This window comes from Hyperoodon ampullatus (genome assembly GCF_949752795.1).
Source record: "Hyperoodon ampullatus genome assembly, chromosome: 1".
In the NCBI taxonomy this organism is placed as follows: Eukaryota; Metazoa; Chordata; class Mammalia; order Artiodactyla; family Ziphiidae; genus Hyperoodon; species Hyperoodon ampullatus.
The window spans coordinates 62,544,697-62,566,635 of NC_136914.1; the positions used below are offsets into that span (position 1 = coordinate 62,544,697).

Here is a 21,939-nt window from a genome sequence, read left to right on the forward strand (position 1 = left end):
CCCCTCATCCCACAGATGAACGGCCAGTTGCAGAGTCCACAAAACAGAGATAACAGGCTTCCCTGATGGCGCAGTGGTTGAGAGTCTGCCTGCCAATGCAGGGGACACGGGTTCCAGCCCTGGTCTGGGAGGATCCCACATGCCGTGGAGCAACTGGGCCCGTGAGCCACAACTACTGAGCCTGCGCGTCTGGAGCCTGTGCTCCGCAACAGGAGAGGCCGCGACAGTGAGAGGCCCACGCACCGCAGTGAAGAGTGGCCCCCGCTCGCCGCAACTGGAGAAAGCCCTCGCACAGCAACGAAGATCCAACACAGCCAAAAATAAATAAATAAATACATAAAATTTAAAAGAAAAAAAAAAGATAACTAAGTTCATCTGCATATCATATCTTCTACATTCCCACCAATAAAGAAGAAATTAGACCTAAAGATAGTACATTATTTTAGGATTTAAGGGCTATCTCTCTTTACTAAAGGGTGGATGGAATTGCCTTCAAACCTCAGGACACCATTTCCAAAAACTGACCTGGCTCTTCCCTCCACTTTTTTTTTTTTAATTTATTTATTTTTGGCTGCATTGGGTCTTTGTTGCTGCGCACAGGCTTTCTCTAGTTGCAGGGAGTGGGGGCTACTCTTCGTTGCGGTGAGCGGGCTTCTCATTGAGGTGGCTTCTCTTGTTGCGGAGCACAGGCTCTAGGCATGCAGGCGTCAGTAGTTGTGGCTTGCAGGCACTACAGTGCAGTCTCAGTAGTTGTGACACACGGGCTTAGTTGCTCTGCGTCATGGGGGATCTTCCCGAAGCAGGGCTCAAACCTGCGTCTCCTGCATTGGCAGGCGGATTCTTAACCACTGTGCCACCAGGGAAGCCCTTTCCTCCACTTTTAATCACCAAACATTCTCATCACATTCCCAGAACCACTGCAATTCTAGAATAAGTACTTATATGCCGTATCTACCCAGCCCCCTCTGGCAAGACACCACCTTCTTAAACCTTGAAAGAATGGACTGATCTTTTCTTTACAGGTATGGAGGAAAAGTATCTTTGAGATAAATCAAGAGTCTTAAATTCCAGAAGTAATAATAAATATCTTCCTGATATTCAACCAAAGGCCTTTATTCTGCAATGGAAGTCAATTAAGACCATTAAGGTACTTATCCACCTTTCCAAAGAGAGGTCTTCCTCCAGTGGAAGATTAAGTCCACTGGAAGACTGGCTGAACTGGCTGGAAGTCAAGGGATCACACAGCTTGGGGAGGCATGAAGTTGGTGAAATCCCTGATGCCATATTTTCCTCTGTGTCTAGAGTGGGTTCCTGATACAAATGGACAATTTTCTGGCAGGAAGGTAAGAAGGTGGGAATGAGGAGCCAGGTCTTTGCATTTGCATCTGTATATATCATCAGGCTCATGTCTGAGTTTGTGTACCCAGGCCCCCTAGTTCTAACTTTCCTGCAATGAGGCCTAGTATCCTCCAAGTTCGGGGGTGGGGAGTTGACCTGAGAGAAACAAAGGCAGTGATTTGGGGTCTAATTTATTCCCAGTATATAAGAGAGAGAACACCAACACCAAGGACTGGAGAGGAGAGGAGACATGAACTGGATGGCCTACAAAAACCCTTATCCTTCATCTCTAAATTCTCTAAAATATTAGCTAGCTTATCCCCATACCTAGGTCTCCCGTATTCACCCCTCCTTACCATCAACAGCCTCAAATTTCACCTAAATCATAGTCATCTTCTCACCATCTCCAGACCAGTGAGGCCCATCTAATTTTCTCAAATTCACCAGCAAACAAAAAATGTTTTTAGGGAGAAGGGAAGAGAAGGGTGAGTGAAGCTCATCATTGGGGATCCTCAAAAGGGGTTAGGAAAGAGAAAGAGAAAAGGAGAAACACATTAGCAACATTGCTATTAGGACAACATTCAGCTGCTTTATCAGTGATTAACACTCCCTGGAGTGATAAATGCTTTACTCAACTATAAACTAAGCAAGCAGAGGAGTTGATGGAAAAGTAACTTACCCTGCTAAGCCCTCAGCTTCCTTCCTTCTCTCTTTCTTCCAAGTGAAGTAAATGCTTGATCTCCTCAGATCTACGTTGTGGCTGATTTGCAGCTGTCCCTTCGTATCACTTTCCTTTGCAAACTGCTGAAATGCTGAGTCTCTGTGATTAGGTATGCCCTGCCAACCAGACAGACAACACTGAATTCTCCCTAACGAGGCATATAAGGACCTGACCCCCTGCCCTGGGACTTCTCTCCTTCTGACCTTCCTTCTCTGCCAAGAAGGCTCAGAACTCTGTCAACACTCCCAAACTCACCAAAGGCCAGGCAGGCTGAGGAAAGATGAAGCTTACTGCTTCCTGGACCTCTCTCACTAAGGCAGCATTTCTGCTCCCAGTCCACAGCGTCAGGAAAAAGCCTTTGGGATTAGTTCAGAAGTCAGTATTTGATTGGAAAAGGTAAACACTAGCCCAGAGGAACAGGAACTCCTAGAGTTCTAGATGTCAATCTAGACACAGGATGAGCTCTCCCAAGCCCAAAGTCCTTTTTAACCTAACGAACACTGCTCAAACACAACTCAACAGTGACCAATGTAGGTTTAAGTACAAATATGATACCCAGAAAAGGAGAATACAAATGGTCATTTAATGGTACAGAAAGAAATCAATTGTAGGGGAAACGTCCAGAATTAATTTGTAAAATTCAGTTTCCCTGAAAGGAGAGCAAGGCACTTTCTGAGTGAATGTCATCAGGGGCATTCCACCTGTTTATTTTAAAAGAGGAATAAAATTTTCTGGAATATTAAAGTAAGCAAGACCAAAAACACACACTATTTCTAGGAAGAGAAAATAGAAAAGAATCAACTCAAACATCTCATTCCTTCCTGTAATGGATGCTGATCCAGGGAATTTAATTCCACATTTCTAGCTCCTTTTCACGTAGAGCTATCAAGCTCCAGAACCTATCAGAGTTGGTAGTGCAGTGGTCCTATATGACTCTAAGACCTGACGCTGCTTACATGTGGCCCCAGCTATGTCACTTACCTGCCTCTGTGAACATCAGCAAATTGGGGAACAGAACTACTTGCAATAAGGTCCTGGACCGTGGCAAATAAATCTATGTATGAACAGATGCAGAGAATGGATTCCAAAGGAACCCCAAACTGTAGAAAGCACAAACTACAAGCAGGAAAGGTGGAAGCAAAGTGCTAAGGATGCAAAGAAACATTACATAACATTATGTAGAATAGCTGTGGACAAAGGAAAATCAGTTGCAACAGGCAAAAATCCTGAATAAAATAGGGGTAATTCATTTTAAGCAAAGGTTTCAGGCCAATTTCAAATTGGCAGAAAATTGAAAGGTTTTGAGGTTTGTTAATGGCTGAACTGCAAAAGGTAAAAGAAGTCAGATTGTCTTTTCTAACTCAGAAGTGTCATCTTTGAATATAAAGGGAGATGATATATAGAAAAAAATTGATATTGAATAGTAGTTTACATTTCACCATCATTACTACTGTTCTGGTAGACATTTAAATTTTCAATTTAGAAAGATCTGAACTTTTCACAATTTGCATTCATCATGGGTTACATTAAAAAAAAAAAAACCTTTAGGGCTTCCCTGGTGGCGCAGTGGTTGAGAGTCCGCCTGCCGATGCAGGGGACACGGGTTCGTGCCCCGGTCCGGGAAGATCCCACATGCCCCGGAGCGACTGGGCCCGTGAGCCATGGCCGCTGAACCTGCGCGTCCGGAGCCTGTGCTCCGCAATGGGAGAGGCCACAACAGTGAGAGGCCCGCGTACCGCAAAAAAAAAAACCAAAAAAACCCTTAAGGGTACTTCTATGGTTTGTTGTGAAACTAGTTAGAAGACAGACTAGAAAGGGCTTCCTATTCAACAAGTAGGAAGGGGGCTTCCCTGGTGGCGCAGTGGTGAAGAATCCTCCTGCCAATGCAGGGGACGCGGGTTCAAGCCCTGGTCCGGGAAGATCCCACATGCTGCGGAGCAACTAAGACTGTGCGCCACAGCTACTGAGCCTGCGCTCTAGAGCCCGCGAGCCTAGAGCCCATGCTCCGCAACAAGAGAAGCCACCGCAATGAGAAGCCCGTGCACTGCAACGAGAAGAAGCCCCCACTCTCTGCAACTAGAGAAAGCCCGCGCACAGCAACAAAGACCCAACGCAGCCAAAAAATAAATAAAATAAATTAAAAAAAAAACAAGTAGGAAGGGATCTATGAGGCACTGGGTGATATTCTACCACTCTTCATGTATACCACTTTTTCTTAGTTCCATTCCTTCCTCTTATTTTCTTCTTAAATTTTACCATTAACCCTAATTCTTCTGATTTGCTAATGATGCTTTATGTTTACCCATGATTCCCATAAACACTATATAACCCTAGTAATGGACCTAAGGAACTAAAGAAGTTCCTGCTACCTGATATATTAGTTAAGCTCTTAATTTAGAGATGCATAGTTTTCATAGACCAATAACATCAAGAGAATATTTGAGGTATACAGTACATAATAACTGTAAAGGCAGCTCATGGACTGGGATGCAAGTTAATATTACAGCAAGCAGAAGCTGTAATGATCAACAATTTGAGTTCTGTTTGCTACCTCGAATTAGGCATGTATATATACTTCAATTTAAATTAATGCTTTTTTCAAAAGCCTTTACTGAATTTGTTACAGTATTGCTTCTGTTTTATGTTTTGGTTATTTTTGGGGCTGCGAGGCACGTGGGATCTTAACTCCCTGACCAGGGATCGAACCCACACCCTATGCATTGGAAGGTGAAGTCTTAACCACTGGACCACCAGTGAAGTCCCTAAATTAATGCTTTATAATGTGTATCATTATAATTATTGTTGAAAAATGTAATTAAAGTTGCTATATAATTATATTATTATAAAATGTTGAACAATATGCAAATTTCACTCAATTTGCAAAATTCTATACTTATTTTGATTGTGACAAAGAAGGAAAATGCAGTATTATTTTCTTATTGTTAAAACACTTAATAAATTCCAAATACTACTGTAACAAAATTCTAGACAATAACATTTTCTTTCAATTAAAAGTTAAGTGAAACACTGATTTTAAATAATAGATTTAGGCCTATAATAGGCACCCAGAGTGCTCAGTTACTAATGCTCATGTAAAACAAGTATAAGCAAAGTAAAAAAAAAAAAAAAAGAGAGCAAAATTTATGAAGACAAGAATTTAATTCATCATATTACCATGAACTACCCATGAGATAATTTTCTCTGAATATCCCAATTCTACTAACAGGATTTTCTGATTTGCATGAGGTCAAATCAGGCTACATCTTCCAAATAAAACCCAACACAGAGATAGGAGCAGCGGCCCATGCATGGAATTTATTGTGTGCTACTGTTTATAAAATAATCAAATAGTCCTGCACATGCATAATATTTCCAACTTAGAAAGGAGACCATACAGGGTGCACTTTCTGGCAAACAAACAATAGATGGTTCCGCTGCCTGGAGCTCTGAGTTGTATTCCAGGGCATGAGGGAAGCAGGCCACCAAAGTAAAGGGAAATACCAAGCTACTGTGGCAATCAATACAGGTCAGTAATTGTGAAAAATCAGCACATGGTTCCATTTAGTCTAACCAAGCAGTTCTGTAACTATCAAAAGAAAATGTTCAACATGCAGTCTTGACTTTTATGCTTCCACTAACATCTGAATGACTGAACAGAACTGTTGCTTCTATGCTGCACTGCTTAATCAAAAACACTTCCAGAACATTTTAAAATTTCCTTTGCATCAAAACATAAAATGATAGAAAGCCAGCAGTAAATCACCCTGGTGGCTATTTAAGCAACTTGAGTACTCACAGTAAACTAAAATTTCTCATAACATCTAGGTAACCTATACATGTCGTACCTGTACATCATAGGTCTATATATTAAATATTTGCAAAATGAAAACATGCATACACAAAATACGTCAAGTTTTACAGACATGATTTGAATTAAAATTTACTTTGACAATGTACAAACTTCTTTTAAAGTACCTTAAATGAGTAATTCTGTAATTCTTCATAATTCTGAAATTTAGAGATTTTCTCCTTAAATCTCTGGGGTGTAAATCTCAAAAGATCTGGGCAAGAAAGATTCTAAATTAGTTTTTGGATTTGTGTACAAGTAAGAGAGTCTGCCTAGAAATAGGTTATGCATTCCTAATTGAAAAATACCAAGACTATATTACAGAATTAGCCACATTTAGGAACTATAGACCTGAGGTCAGCATTTTGTATAAATGCCAACTGGGTTTCTCAGCATTTTGCCCATAATTCAAAACACAGCTTAGTAACCTCAGAAATGTATTTTAAGACCATGCTAATTCATCCTTTAAAGACATTTCATGGGGGGAAAAAAAAGTCCACATTATCTCTTAGGATTGTACTTGAAGTTATGGTTGAAAAACAAAATCTAATTCTACTGAGGGGAAAAAGAAATCTCATTTGTAAACTTAAATGTGTGAACCACAAGCATAAATGGAGGTGTAGTTGCCCTCCACTGGAAATTGCCCCAAGCCCCTTGCTCACTGCTCTCCACCTTGGCAGCGATGACCCAATCTTATCAGATAGCACAACATGTCCCAGGGCCCTCAAGCCTCCATCCAGGAAGGGGGCTGGGGTCTCAAAAGCACAATGGTTTCTCCAGAGGGACTGTGACATTTACAGTCAGCTTGACCGACCCCTCCAGCTCCTCGGGTGATCTGTCCATTTGGGGCCCGAGATGTGAGAGTCCCTGGGAAGCCGTGGGTCACTGGGCACCATGGTTGCCAGTCCCGTGGTTCTCAGTGGCATGTGCGGTGTTCAGAGAATTGAAACCATCTTGCTGTACAGCATCTTTCCGGGGTGGCATTCTCTCATTGATCCTATCCAAACCCTTTGCCTCTTCAAAACTGCAGATTCTATGTGGTGGAGAGAATCCTCGTATTGCTTAACAAAATGCAAATTTGATAAGTCAGTAATTGAAAAACATTTCTGAGATTTCAAAAACATAATTAATGATTTTTAAGAAGAAAGAAATTAGTTGTACATAGCAACATTTAAATCTTACTTTAACTGAAGCCTATCCCCATTCTAGATTTCCCCTTAAAATGTGAAATGTTTAAACCTAAATATAAACATGACAGCTTCATAGACAACAAGTGTTACATAGCCTTAAAAAAAAACACACAAAAAAATAATCCTCCCCTGCCCCCAAGACCTCCAGGCAATGGTCTCAGGGTCTCAACCTGACTTCTACTACATCAATTATCTCCTACCTCAGGCCCTAAGATCACCAGTGACTATCACAGTAAGGCAGCAACAAGAGTAGGGGCAAGTGAGGAGGCTAAACAAGGTTAATCCTCAACATACAAATCTGTACCAAGAGCGTGGGAGAAGAAAAGAAAGTTAAAATTTAGCAGATCAGAACTACCTTGGAGGTCAAGGTATTATCACCCCATTACCACCAATATGAAATGAAAAAGGTAGGAAATGCCTCCAGGAGTTAGATCTGTGTTTGGCAGATTGTAAAATGTATTTATAGTTCCATATTTTAGGAGATGTTTTCCTTAATTCACTGGCCATTCACTGCCTGTTCTTTGGAAACCCAAATCAAAATAAATGGCAATCCTCCTCCCATTGTTATGGTTTCTCATTCACTTCATCTGGAGTGATGTATCCTCTATTATTAAAATGTACATAGAAAAAATTTCCATACTATTGGTTATAATCTGGTTGTTTTAATATGCAATCCCTGGGACTCAGAGTCTGTGCATGTGAACCAATTAAGTGGTTGGGGCAGCAAAGCTTTCAGCAACGTGGAATACCAACCCAATACATGATATATGCAGATGTAATATTACCAGCAAACACTAGTCCAGACTGCAGCACAAAATCATAGTGACAGCTCTGCACTCTCAGGTGAATTACTGAAAATGAGTATGTCATTTTTATATCACGAGTATACCAAACCTACATCTAGAGAGGATTTCACTTCAGAATAAAAAAATCTGAGTAGCACAGGATCATGCAAAATATGGAACAGATGTGTAAATGCTATAATATTATGCCATAACATGCTGTACTCTAAAGAATTCTGGAACATTAAATGCTGGTCACATTACTATACTAGAAAAGGGAAAAAACCAAATTGTCACTAGGGAACTCAGTCCTTGTGATTTAAAAAGAAGAAGAAAAAGATATGACTGTTAAACTTGAGTCAGTGAGTCTGATTCATCTTGGACTGTGCAAGCTAGAAGTAAGACACACCCACAGGACATTCTCTGATGCCCACCCACACACCACAGATCTCTGCCCAGTGCAAGGACTCTGATCGTACCTTTTTCAGCCTCAATAGCCTCAACTGTGGCTGTACAGAAGTGAGCAGAGGCATGCAAAATGAATGAGAGAGATGAGAAGGGTCATATCGTACAGCAGAAAAGGCAATGATCACTTAAAATATAACAGTACCCCATACTACATTATCATTTACAATTTAACATATATAGTACCCGTATTAGAGAGCCCCATCCAATCCCCCAATTCCTGACACAGCACAGTTTACACACAGCACTAAGACACCATCGTTCAGAGCACAGAACACATAGACCTATTGTAAACACAGACACCTCAGCATCCATGCAAGTGCACACTAGTATTAATTACCCATCTTGAATTCAGTATTTTGATGACCTTAGAATTTTCCAACATGTTTATTATGTCACATCCATCACAATCACAAGGAAATTCTCTAGAGTGAAATTATGATGGTAGAATTGTAGCAGAGCAAACAGAAGGAGATTCTTTTCTTTCATGTCTAACTGAAATAATACTTATCACCAGTTGGTTCCCTAAGATATAAACTAGAAGGGGTCAGCAATGCTTTTCCTGTCACTTCTAATTCATAGGGCAAAGCATAAGCTGCAAAAGTTGGTATGGCTACAAGGAAATTTATGGTCAGTAAACTTAGTGAATTACTCTAATTAGAACAGTTCCATAGTGCTGTCCTCTGTGGGTAATCTAAAAGGACTCTTCTTATCTACTAGGAACTTTCTTTCTGTTATAATTGGTGTTCCAAATAACTAAAGATATCTAAAGATATCAACATATAACATATATAAAAATCCATTTATGTTCAGTGTATCACGAACTCAAATCTACCTCAGGTACTAACAGCCTCAAGTGAAGATAAAAAGGCTACTGAGCATGTTTTCAAGCCCATCTACCAACTAGAGAGGAATTAAGAGATAGAACTGAGGTCCTACAGGCAATAAATCCTATTCATTTCATGATATGGACATATATATAGATCATATAAATGAGAAATACATTCTTGGTATAGCTTGCCTCTGGCCCATTTAGAGAATTTCAACATATTTAGTCATACATTTTTTTGTAGTCAAAGATTCTTTTGGTTCATTTCTGGGTTCAAACTGTATAAAGCACTCACACTGAGGACCAGGACCAAAGATTGCAGAGGACATTATTGCCTGATAATACTGCCAAGTCTCAATTCTTACTTTACCCAAAGTGCACAAACTCATAATATTGATAATGTTCCATCCCTTCTACTTTGCTTCTTCAACGATAAGGCCAATTAGAATAATTATTCCTAAAATGAACTTTTAGCAGTACACATGATTTAGAAATAATAAAATTTATCCAAAGCAGTTATTAATGTGAAAGGACACTGATGAATCTAAGGAATTAAAGAAGGCTAAATTAGATGTTTGTAATCTCAATCAGATAGTAAAGTGGGGACCCCCCGAAAAGGAGCATAAACACTGAATAAAGGAAGAATTAATTTTTCTCAACTGTTAAATCATATTACAAATTAAAGCAGATATACTTATTGTATACCCACTGTACTTATTTAAATCACCATTTTAAAAATCTAGCCCTGTACACTTGGAAAATACTCTTGGAATTTGTCCAGACAGAAAACTGGGATAAATGACCCACCTCTACTGGATCAGCCCTGGAATTCCTATTCTTCAAAACATGGACTATTTTCTTTATAATTTAGAAATTAAATAGGGAAAAATAAAATGCCTACCAGAATCTACGTTTTAAAGAGCTTGTGGTAACAGAAGTGATTTTATATGAGATATTTCATAATTTGTATTTTATATATAGTAATAAATTAAAAATAAAAAACTGATTATCACTGTAAGAATTAGTATCTATTTGAGTATGTCAATAGTTTAAAAGTCTATTAAAATTTTTTTTCAAATTATGAAAATGACAATACACTTTTGGGGGCTTTTAATTTTATATGCATTTTCTAGGTCAATTTATATTCTCTGCTCTTTCCCAAGGCCTCTAAATGCCCCTAAATCCTTTTCAGGACACAAAATGTACATCACACCCAAAATTGCATACCATGTTAAGCTTGAATGCTTAGAATTCAAAGAAGATCATTTGAAGCTTACATATTAAGCTGGAAAGAAAGAGATCTGATAATTGCAAAATTCTATCTGAAAAGCACTATTTTTCCTCAATGTTTTTCAGTTTTATGGGGCATCTTGACATGGCCTTACTAAGTTTGAGTGTAATGCTGTTTCAAACTGTGTTCCTCAATACCACACAGGATAAGTGATAAAGAGGAATTGACCTTACTATAATATAGATGGCCACATATTTTCTCATATAGGTCCTCGTGAAGGTAGCATTATAACAGCTAGCTCCCAATCAAACTTCCAAGAAGAAAATGCACATAAAATATGATTATCAAATCCTACTCCAACAGAGTTATGCAGTTTGTAAAAACACTTGCGAAATATCATAAATTAACTGTAAAGTTGTTGATGAGACAATTTCTATTTTCTGACAATAGGACGGAGGTCTTAGAATTTTAAAACCTTCTTTTTGCAATACTTAGCTCTCAGGTATTCACGTCAGGGGTCACGTCTACTAAAATTTTAAATGTTACATAAATTTTTAAAAATCACATGGGTGATCATACTTCTGTATGAGTTTTGTTATTTGTTTCAAAATGGGCTTGTCTTATGCTAAAGAAATCACTTCAACCAAACGTAAACCACACGATCAAGATCCATTGCTGGCACAGCTAGGGAGCTATCTAGTTTCCCAAATCGGACCCCTTAAGCTCAGCACCATCCAGTAACTCACTCTACGCCGGGAATAGACAGTCCCTTCAGTAAAGCTGTCTTTCAATCCTTCCCTGCAGTTGGGGGTGATTTCAAAGTTGGAAGACTGAGCTTCAGGCTGCATGCAAATTAAGAATAAATAGATGTGCTGAGCTCTCAACAAAGCATGTAATTAGCAGGCGCTAACTGTGAAATCTGAAAGAAAGGTTTGCTGTGGATACAACATAAAAGTAACAATACATCCAAGGATAACTGAGAGATGACCATAGTTTAGATTTACTTAAGTATGAGACCCTTTCGGTTTTCTTTTCCTTTTCTGAACAAACAGGAGGAAGGATATGGCATTTTTCGAGTTATTAAAATTCATCCTTTTCTATTAACATTCTTGCTAGTTTTATTGAATGTTTAAGGTCTTCTTAATTTGTTTTAATGAAATTCTTTTTTGCTCATTTTCCTAATGTTTACAAGATAATAAGAAAAATGAAGGGCAAGAAATATAAAGAGAATCAAAGCAGATTTTTTTAAATCAAAAAAAGAAACCTCATTCAAAATGAAAATTTGAAGCTATAATTTCAAAACATACTTATATATCTCACATATACCAGTAGTGGTAGCAGACAACACAATAACATATAAATAGAACATGTATAGGCTACAAGTAGAAATTATTTGTCTACAGAAAAATTCTTTTTATTTATTTAAGCATTTATTATGAGACCGAGTGAAATGAAATTGTGAAAAGTCAATCTAATTTAAATTTATTCAAAATTTAAAATTAAAATTTCCTATTTTTTTGCCTTAAAAATTTGACTAATTACAGCACCAAACATGACTAAGAAAACATCAGATCTGTTGCTTCCTGTTTTAATACAACAATGACCCTTGGAGGGCTGTCAAAAGTGACTACAATAAAACATAAATTAAGGCTTTACATATCACATTTTCTGCTTTCCAACCACAAGGGAAAGAAATCTAGACTTTCGGTTATTGGGTATAGTCTATAACATTCACATCACTTTCTTCTATTTAATCTGTAATGGGCTTTCAAAAAGTTAACCCAGTATTTACACAAATATTTACTCCAAAAAAACTTGTTTTTTTTAAAATATAAAATATTCAATGAGCCAGATTACAGGAATGCTTTACGTATAATTCTTTTTATTTTCATGCAAAATAAAGGCACACTTAATAACACCCTTTCAATTTTGACTTACAGGATTTAAATTCCACCCCTTATAACAATGACTTAATATCTAACGTTACATTCATGTTCAGAATGCACAAAGTACAGCAACAAATGCAGCAAACCTCAAAACAAGGTGCTACAAAGTTGCTTCTACATCAAGACAGACAAGTGTCTGATAGAGTAATTTAACTTAACATACTTTTACAGACATACAGCTAACCTAAAGAAAGACAGACAGATTTAGGAAAGCAGCTACATCTGCAGAGGAAGGAAACAGCGTGTTACAGACAGTCAATTATACATAGAACATTTGACAAACACCACAGAAAACAAACTTTGGCATCATTTACCAGGGTACAAAACCTTGCACAAATGTTTTGGCAAGTGAAGTGCATAAGTAATGTTCTGGGGCTCAAGCAGATTGTTAATTCTAAAATTAACATCTGAAAATATAAGCACAGTCTAATACAATTACATAAATTAGAAAGATAAAAAAATAAGAAACTTGGAATTACATTTCCATTTAAGTAATATGGATATCCTTGATTCACATTCTGAAACTGAGGCTTTAAAAAGAAAAGGGTGCATTAGACAAAAGAATAAATATTTCAGACATTATGATATGAGTTATTCCCATATCATTTCATGAAAAGCTGAGAGACTGATCATTATTTTCAATTGAAAGGAATACCCATTCTATCATTTTCCGGCCTGGTCAGGTTATTAATCAGATACTACCTATCATATAGTATTCTGCTTGTATCAGCTGCTGAGACAAGAACTAAAAAGCAGAAAGAATTCCCTGCATGCATTATGTGTATTGTTAGCAAAAGAGTGAGGTGTGCCCCAGTCCACGTGAGGCACAGCAAGTTGCATAACATCATTACCACTTTGCAGGGTCTGCCGTCCTCCAGCTAACACTCCACTAGGCAACATCCCTGTGGGAGTCAGGCCCTTGAGTGTCAGCACACTTTCACTCTCCTCCCTATAGCAGAGAGATACAACAAAGATCAGAGACTTCCAACAAGTACTTAAGTTAAAAGAGGAGATGGGGCCCAGATGTAGGCCATGTATGTAACTTATGACATTCATTGCTATTACCATATTTTCCTCAATTCCAAGATATACATTTTTCCACGTTCTAAATGTTTCAGATATGAGGGTATGCTGTACAACTGAGACATATATTGTTCTTCCTGAAAAGCTTTATTAAATATGTGGTAAGATTCATCACCAATGGGTATCATAATATTGATAAAATATGGTATTTCATGTCTGATATAAGCAGTTTTGCAAACAAATTTTTAAGGACTAACCCATTCATGTGCACCCTTAAACCTGGTCTTCCTGAATTAACCCCAGGAAGACAATTTGTGACTCCAGCAAAAAGGTCTTCCTTTATAGATGAGCAAGTTCATCAAAAGTGCCCCCTCTTCCTTATTATGCTCTAATTTTAAGGTGTAGATCTAATACTTTCATCATAGAAGGACGAGAGATACCAAAGGTGAACAATAATAATCACAAGGGTCAAAAATACTAGTTTCAAAGGGACCTGTGTTCTCCTCTTCAACATGTAAGTATACAAATTCTTTATAGAAGAATGCTACTATATTGCTTTTAGATATCAAACAGGACATCGCTTATAATAAAGTATAATAAAAGTGATTTCTGTAAGACAAATCATTGGGAAAATATATCATTACCTGAGAACAGAGAAGACCCTTGCCATCTTGCCAATTGCTCGAATTTTGTTTCTTATGATTTCTTTCCGGGCTGCAGCTGAACCTACTTTCAATGGAATAAATAGAAAGAAAGACTCAAGTTTAGGGCATCCATACTTGTACCATTCTATTAGCCTGCTTCACTCTCATCTGAACCAACACCAAGCCCCTCGCCACCAACTCACATGGAAGAAATTAGATGAATTCATGCCAAAAAGCTTCTCTTTCAATGTTTAGCTCAGCACTGGTCTAATACTGGGATCTGACACAGATACAACTGAAAAGTAATCAGCCAACTTTATCACTCTCACACTACAGACTAACCAGTAAAACAGCAATGGGAAAGAAACTAGAGTCCAACCTGTATCACAAACCAGAGGACAAAAAAATGGTAACAACTCTACAGTCTTTGTTTAATTCTCATGAGAGCCTATGGCATGCAGACTAACAGACTAGAACTGGTCATAACCTTTAGACTTCTGTTTGATTATCAAAAAAGCCTTTGACATGCAGGCTGGAAATATCCCATCATACTACGACAAAAGAAGCTTCCTTGCTCAAAGTTTGTCTGAAAACAGTGATACGAAGCGACTACTGGGCAGATGACCCAGAACGAGGGGCCATAGCAGCATTTCAACAATGTACATCTCAACCGCATGGACTAGGTGTCCTCTAAGGTCATGCAAGTATATACAAGCTTTTACATCCCTAGGTGAGTATGACACAAGGAGAGTGAGCAATGAGAAAAGACTCCCCAAAAAACATGGCTAAAGAATCACTAATGCTTCATCTCTAAAGGGTTAGCTGCGCTGCCTATCACTGATACAGAAGAGAATATATCAAAATAACTGAATCTTTGCCTGAATAAAGACTCAAAGGTTGTTATCTTCCTTCCCTTGGCCTCCAGAAAGAACAACAACAATCTCAGTCCTGTTATCTCATATACAGCAACTAGAATCACTCTGGACCCAAGAGTGTGGTTCCTTAGAACTGTGCTTCAACATGATGAAAACAAACATATGGAAGCACCGTGGTTGAGGAGAAGGTTAAGGAAAGGCTAAAGACACTAGACCAAAAGGGGCCTTAGGTACACAGAGGTCTGAACAACCAAAAGTCTTTTGGGCTAGAGCATCTTATTTAAAATTCAAGCAGTCCACAAATACATATAATTAAAAACTAAAATGATGACTGGACCTTACTGCAAGGAAACAGAAAAAGAAATCCAATTTCAAAGATGAAAACAAAAGACATATTTTAGAGAAAATAGGCTCCACAACCATGTTTATGATGCTCTAAGTGTAATATTGTAAGTGCTGAAGCTATAACTTTTACAAATCCAAAACTGTGTAGGTCCATGGTACTACACAGGTATTTTTAAGATGCCAAAAAAAATTACTTAAAGTCTCAAAATCATAGAATATTGGAATTTGAAGACATTAGAGATACTGCAAAGTTCAATTTCCTCATTTTATAGACAAAGAAACTAACTTTACTAAGTGTCTTGTCCAAGGACATAGGGTAAGTCTGATTCTCTTCAAATAAATTAATATATTTTGTTTTAAAATCGACACAATTTTCGAAATAGCCAGACTGGGGGAGAGGAGTACGGAGATGGGGGAGGATGGCTGTAATGAGATACATTCACATTTTCAGCCTGAATTTATATATCTATAAAACTGAATGATATGTAAACTATACTGATTTCAAATTAAAAATTCACTGGAATATAAAAACACTTTACAAATCAGGATTTTAAATCAGTCTACAAACACATCATGCATAATATTAAAGTAAATGTCCACAGTAAAATTACTTTGGGGAATCAGACAGACAATCAAACACCCCTAGTCATGCAGGGAAAAGTACAAAACATTACAAATAAGCAAAAGAATGAAATTTTAAAACAAGAGGAATGAAAAAGAGGGAAAAATATTTCCATGCACAGAAAGACAGATATCTTGGAATATGACTTCTAAAAACATCAAATTCTAACTTAGATAAAACTTAAACTAAATTTGCACAAGGCCCAAGAGGACTCTGCATAAATATACTTAATGAATACACAAACTTACATGGACATGAGAATAACTTATGAAGTCATATTTCAAAACAATGTTACTCTGTCTGGTCTGTACCTTTTTTATTGCCATATATGAGCCGTTCTTCAGATGGAGAGTCCAGAAAAAAGGAAGTGAATGATGGAGAAAAGGTGGTTGAGACAAATAAAAAGATAGAGATTTAACTTGGCAGTGGTACTGAAGAATGAATGTAGAAAGAAAGGGAGAAAAATGAAGGTCCTCATATTTGAAATTTGAAAAATGTAGTACTGTAAGATCTGGCAAATAAAGGAGGGATGCCACTGGGTAGAGCTCTAAAGGAAAGATTTCTTAAAAGATATGTGTTCAGAAGAAATTATGGACAGAATGACTATAATATTTGATGAAAGTAGACAAATTAGGGACAGAAAAAAACACGTGAAAACACATAAGACTGATAAAAGACTGTGCTAACAACAATCGCACATTTATATTAATACCCTTAAGGAAATGTGTCACCCATGGAAGTATGTTAAGTGAAAGGTAATGACACAAATGAGATACAAACTCATGTGGTTCTTCAAGAACACCAACATCTGTAAAATCTGTAGCATACACAGAGAAATGTAGGTAACTTTATAAACTACCTCAGTGGAAAACCTTACCCACTCCCAATAAAGGAAAGGCTAATACTCCCACATTCCATAATAACAAGAGCACACAATTTCTTGAATCACAATTGTGGAACTTTTGCACATACTCAGGATCAACAGTATGTGCTGTCTGTTCCCAATCCAATCTGGGAGTTTGAGGGACATCTTTTTGCACAAATAGCAACAGATTGTTTCAAAGCAAGTAATAGCTCTTAGAGTAGGCAGCAGAGATGTCTCATTTGAGCTTTCCATTCTAATGCTGAGATACATGATTCCATGATAGGAAATACAAAGTTTTAGTTTAGTAAAACTATAACACATATGGATTATGTATTTCCTTTACCAAACTCAAGACAAAAGATAAGTAACTGAAAGCAACAGTATGCATTCTAAATATCATAGAAATCAGTGTTCAAAAATTCCCTTTAATGATTACATAACACCTCTAAAAGGAACACTATGTGCATTTACACATGCAATATGTTTAAGCAAATTTTTGCCTTTAAAAATAAACCCACATGTACATTAAACAATACAGAATACCAAAGGCCATCACTTAAGAAGAAAGAGAGTCTTATTCCTTTAGCCAATTTCAGCCTTGAATATGCAAAATCTACTCTTTCCTTCCTCCCAGTGGGAAATGTCCAACCCTGTTCTTTCCCTTCCCCCACAGAAAAGCTAAACCCTTATTGTGTCTCCACAGCAATCTCCAACCCAACAAGTTTTCTTTCTAAGTCAGATTTCTTCCCAGGCCCAGTCCATAACATGGTTCCACTGCTGAGTAGGAGAAGGGGAAGGAGAGGAGAGAAGGTATGCTATCATGCTCAAAGGAAAGAAAAGATAGGGTTAAGGGGAAGAAATAAGGGAATATGTATAAGAAAGGGAAACAAATGTAGTTCTAGTAGCTCTTTTCCCTATCCCATCCTAGTATCTATCCTAAACTCCTCCCCTTTCCTCCATTCCTCAAGGTTTTTTCTCCCCCAAGCCACTCTCATTCCCTGATGCAAACTCCCAGACCCATATTCAAAAAATTTTCTTGGGCTTCCCTGGTGGCGCAGTGGTTGAGAGTCCGCCTGCCGATGCAGGGGACACGGGTTCATGCCCCGGTCCGGGAAGATGCCACATGCCACGGAGAGGCGGGGCCCGTGAGCCATGGCCGCTGAGCTTGCGTGTCCAGAGCCTGTGCTCCACAACGGGAGAGGCCACGACAGAGGCCCGCGTACCGCCAAAAAAAAAAAAAAAATTTTCTTGGCGTCCCTGCTCTTAATACTTGGTAGTGTAAGGGTGAAGAAATGTGGAGTAATTGCACCTGCCATGTTGGCAGTGAAGGGAGATCTATTTCTAATATTCAATGCTGGAACTCAGTGTATTTTCCCATAGAAACATTGTCATAAATGGTGCTTACGAATTTTTTAAATTACTTAAGAGTGGGAAAGAATTTTCATCCTCTCTATTCCCTCAATCTATGGAAGAGAAGATTTTGAGAAGTTAGGTGACTTTCCCAAGATTACACAGCTAGTATAATGGTAGCACCAAGACACCTGAACCACTGATCCTTTTCACTAAACTACAGTGCCTCTTTAATGATCAAATTTGATTCATCTCTGGAGTGTAAGAATGATATAACAAGTTGATAAATAAGCATAATTTATCAATAATAGGAAAAATGTTGATAAGATACATAAAATCTCATTAGAAGGAATATAATAAAATTTTATATTTACTCCTGGTTGAATTCCCAAAAATGATTCAGTGTCTATCTTCTTATAAATCATCAGTATCTAAACCAAGTACTATATTAGACTTAACAAGGAAACTTCTTCCCTTTTTACTATAGAAAGAGGACTAAAGCATCACCTATCACTACTCCTATTTAACACTATTAACAATATTGATACAATTTTTTTTTTTTTTTTTTTGCAGTACGCGGGCCTCTCACTGTTGTGGCCTCTCCCGTTGCGGAGCACAGGCTCCGGACGCGCAGGCTCAGCGGCCATGGCTCACGGGCCCAGCTGCTCCGCGGCATGTGGGATCTTCCCAGACCGGGGCACGAACTCGTGTCCCCTGCATCGGCAGGCGGACTCTCAACCACTGCGCCACCAGGGAAGCCCAGATACAAAATTTTTGAAGAAAAAGAAATAAAAGGTAAAAATGTAGAAAATAAACAATATCAGCCTTATGCAAATGACATATTTTTTAAAGTTATGGGAAACAAAAATTACCGTAGGAAGTAATTCTGCTGATCCAACTTGTTGAACATAAGATAAACCCACAAACATATAATTCCTTTATACAGTCAGAAAATATAAGAGAGATACCAGTTGCAATAGTAATAAGAACATAAAATACTGAAATATTAATTTAACTTGGTAATAACAGATTTTTCCCAAAGAAAAACTATATAATTTTAAATAAAATAATTATATATTAAATATATTAAAAGGAGTAATTATAGTAAATGAACTAATTATATAGAGCAAGAGATTTTGATCTTAGTTTAGAAAATCAAATATTATTTTTAAAAAACTTCCTAGATTCAGATATAGATTTAATGTAACACCAATTAAAACTCCTATTAGATAGTTCACAGAATTTGACAAATTAACAGAAAACTCTATTGAAAAAATTAGTGGAACATGTACAAAAATTATTTCATTATATTATTGATCATTACATCAATAACTATAACATTATGAAGTAGGAACTATTATCTTGATTTTGAAGATAAAAAAACTGAGGCTCAGAAAGGTTAAGTAACTTGCCCGAGGTCACAAAGCCATTATGAGGAACTAGAATCTGAACCCAGAACTAGTCTTACAACAGTGATTGCAGAACACGGAAGATAAATATTTAATTGAAATTATTTAAAAATTTTATGGAAAAGACAGATATGATGAAATATGTTAGAACTAAAAGCTTCTAAAAAATATCATAGAGAATTAAAATAAGGAAAAATTAATATTATTCATTAAATCTTATTATCCAAACAAAAAAAGAACTGATATAGGTTAATTTATTTCAATGAACAAAACTATAAACCAGAGTAAAAGCACATCCCTGCCTGCCACCAACAGATGGCACTAGCAGACACTTGTATATAGTCACTTTGTGCTTTCAACAAATGGACTTAAAACTGTGGTTAAGAATCAAACCTGTTTGTAAGTAGAGAAATTTCTAAACAGTTTTTACTCAGATTTTACTTGTTAAATGGTCACTTGATAGGGACAGTTTACATAGTTGGGAAAGCAGATAGTAATTTCTCCCTTAGCATCATGAGAATTCAAAGAAATGTAAATTAAACCAACTGTAATTTATAGCCACCAAGCAAAATAAGTAAAAACAACCAAAACCCAATTAGGTGGGCCTGCGAAGAAATACAGGTCTATAGATTCATTGCTAGAAACACTTCATATTGGTCCAATTCTTATGCAAAGTAATCTGGCAGTTCATAGCTAAAATAATGAAGCTAAAACTCTTCATTCTCTTTAACTCTGTAATTCTCTTCAAGAAATTTATTCCAAGAAGGAAGATTAAAACTATTGTATGAATATGTTTATTGCATGCTATTCATAATAAAGATAATTTAAAGCAACCCAAATGCCAAACAATATAATATTAACTACAAAGATTATGGTATATTGATATACTTAGAAATATGTAGGTATCGAATTTTACCAATATGTAGACCATGTTTAATACATGGAAACATTTATATACTAATTAAAACTATGAAAAGTATGCTGCAACAAAGATGTGAGGGGCATATGGAAGGGAATAAAGAGTTTTCAGCTTACAAACTGTTTATGTTTTTGTTCATTCAGTTAATTAATATAAATATTTAAATTTAAGTTCTAAATAAAAACTTCAGAACATAAAAATAAAAGTAATTTTGTTTCTATCGTATTAATTTATACTATAAATGTGCATTAGGTACATAGGCTGGTTGGCTTACATAAGAACTAACAACCGTGTATAACTTTGTATGGAAAAAATGCTTGCTGAATTTTAAACTAAACTAACAAGTGGTCTCTTAGAACATAACCACTCATAAATTGAGAACAGCTTACTTTGAGTTTTCAAAGGAAGAAGTGACAACGGCATTGGGTATTCAGGTATGTTTCTGATGCACTAAGAATACAGTACCAAGGAAACAAAAAGCATTTTTATCCTCCCTTCTCTAAGTAGTGTCCATATTCATGAAGAACCACATTCTTTTAGCACTTCAATTTTCCTTTCCTTCTGTTCTTTCTTCCAGATTTCCCCTTTCCCTAAATTCATTTTCTTCCCCATACCAACAGAAAAAAAAATTACTAAAATGATTTTAAAATCTTAAAATAAATAATATCTGAAAAACTGACTTGTCATTTATCAAATAGCATAGCCATTTGAGAGCAATGACTATATTTTACAAAAGTATATTAAAGCTGGGCAGTTAAAAGATACTATTTCACAATAAAAAACAGTAAAATGAATAGTCATACCATCAAACTGGTCTTCTCCTTCAGTCATAAGTTCATCATCAGAGCAAATACTCAGAACGTTTACCAACATTTCCGTCACTATTAAAAAAAAAGTTACACATTAGTTTATCATATTAAACTATCTATATGTATACAGGGCAACTATTTACAGAAATGATCCAAGAAGACGAACATATTCTGATAGCAGAAATGATGGAATTAAAAGCTATAAGGGCTTTCAAAATGAAAGAAATTAAGTGGCTAACAAGCCTGAGAGATTCTTTATGGAATAAGTTTTCAGGTCTCTAAAGAAAAAAAAAAAATGAAGCCCCCACAGGGATAAGAACAGGGATGAATAACATCTAAATACATACATTTAAATTCTTCATTTATGGATACGGCATTAAGGAGTAAGAAAGGGACCTCCCTGGTGGTCCAGCGGTTAAGACTCCGTGCTCCCAACAGAGGGGGCCCGGGTTCGATCCCCAGTCAGGGAACTAGATCCCACATGCCGCAACTAAGACCCGGCACGGCCAAGTAAATAAATACATATTTAAGAAAAAAAAAAGGAGTAAGAAAAAACCATTGCACAGTTCCACTGTTTCAAAAAGTTTCAGGATTCAATCTTTTAAAAACTGGCTCCAGGGCCTCCCTGGTGGCGCAGTGGTTGAGAGTCCGCCTGCCGATGCAGGGGATACGGGTTCGTGCCCCGGTCTGGGAGGATCCCATATGCCGCGGAGCGGCTGGGCCCGTGAG

General features: G+C 37.2%; 1 protein-coding gene across 3 annotated transcripts in view; it reads right to left on the bottom strand.

Moving 5' to 3' along the window:
* Positions 1–6,788: 6,788 nt before the first annotated feature.
* Positions 6,789–21,939, bottom strand: part of PPP3CB (protein phosphatase 3 catalytic subunit beta) — a gene marked incomplete at both ends in the record, with an annotated part of 47,216 nt that continues 32,065 nt past the window's right edge. The window contains 5 exons of one of the 3 annotated variants that reach the window (XM_079719250.1): positions 6,789–6,967; positions 8,358–8,387; positions 13,201–13,298; positions 14,017–14,098; positions 21,205–21,282. In XM_079719250.1, the coding sequence (XP_079575376.1) occupies positions 6,789–6,967; positions 8,358–8,387; positions 13,201–13,298; positions 14,017–14,098; positions 21,205–21,282 (467 nt within the window). Of the gene's footprint in view, positions 6,968–8,357; positions 8,388–13,200; positions 13,299–14,016; positions 14,102–21,204; positions 21,283–21,939 lie in introns of all 3 variants that reach the window. The other 2 variants (XM_079719249.1, XM_079719251.1) reach the window with 2 other exon arrangements.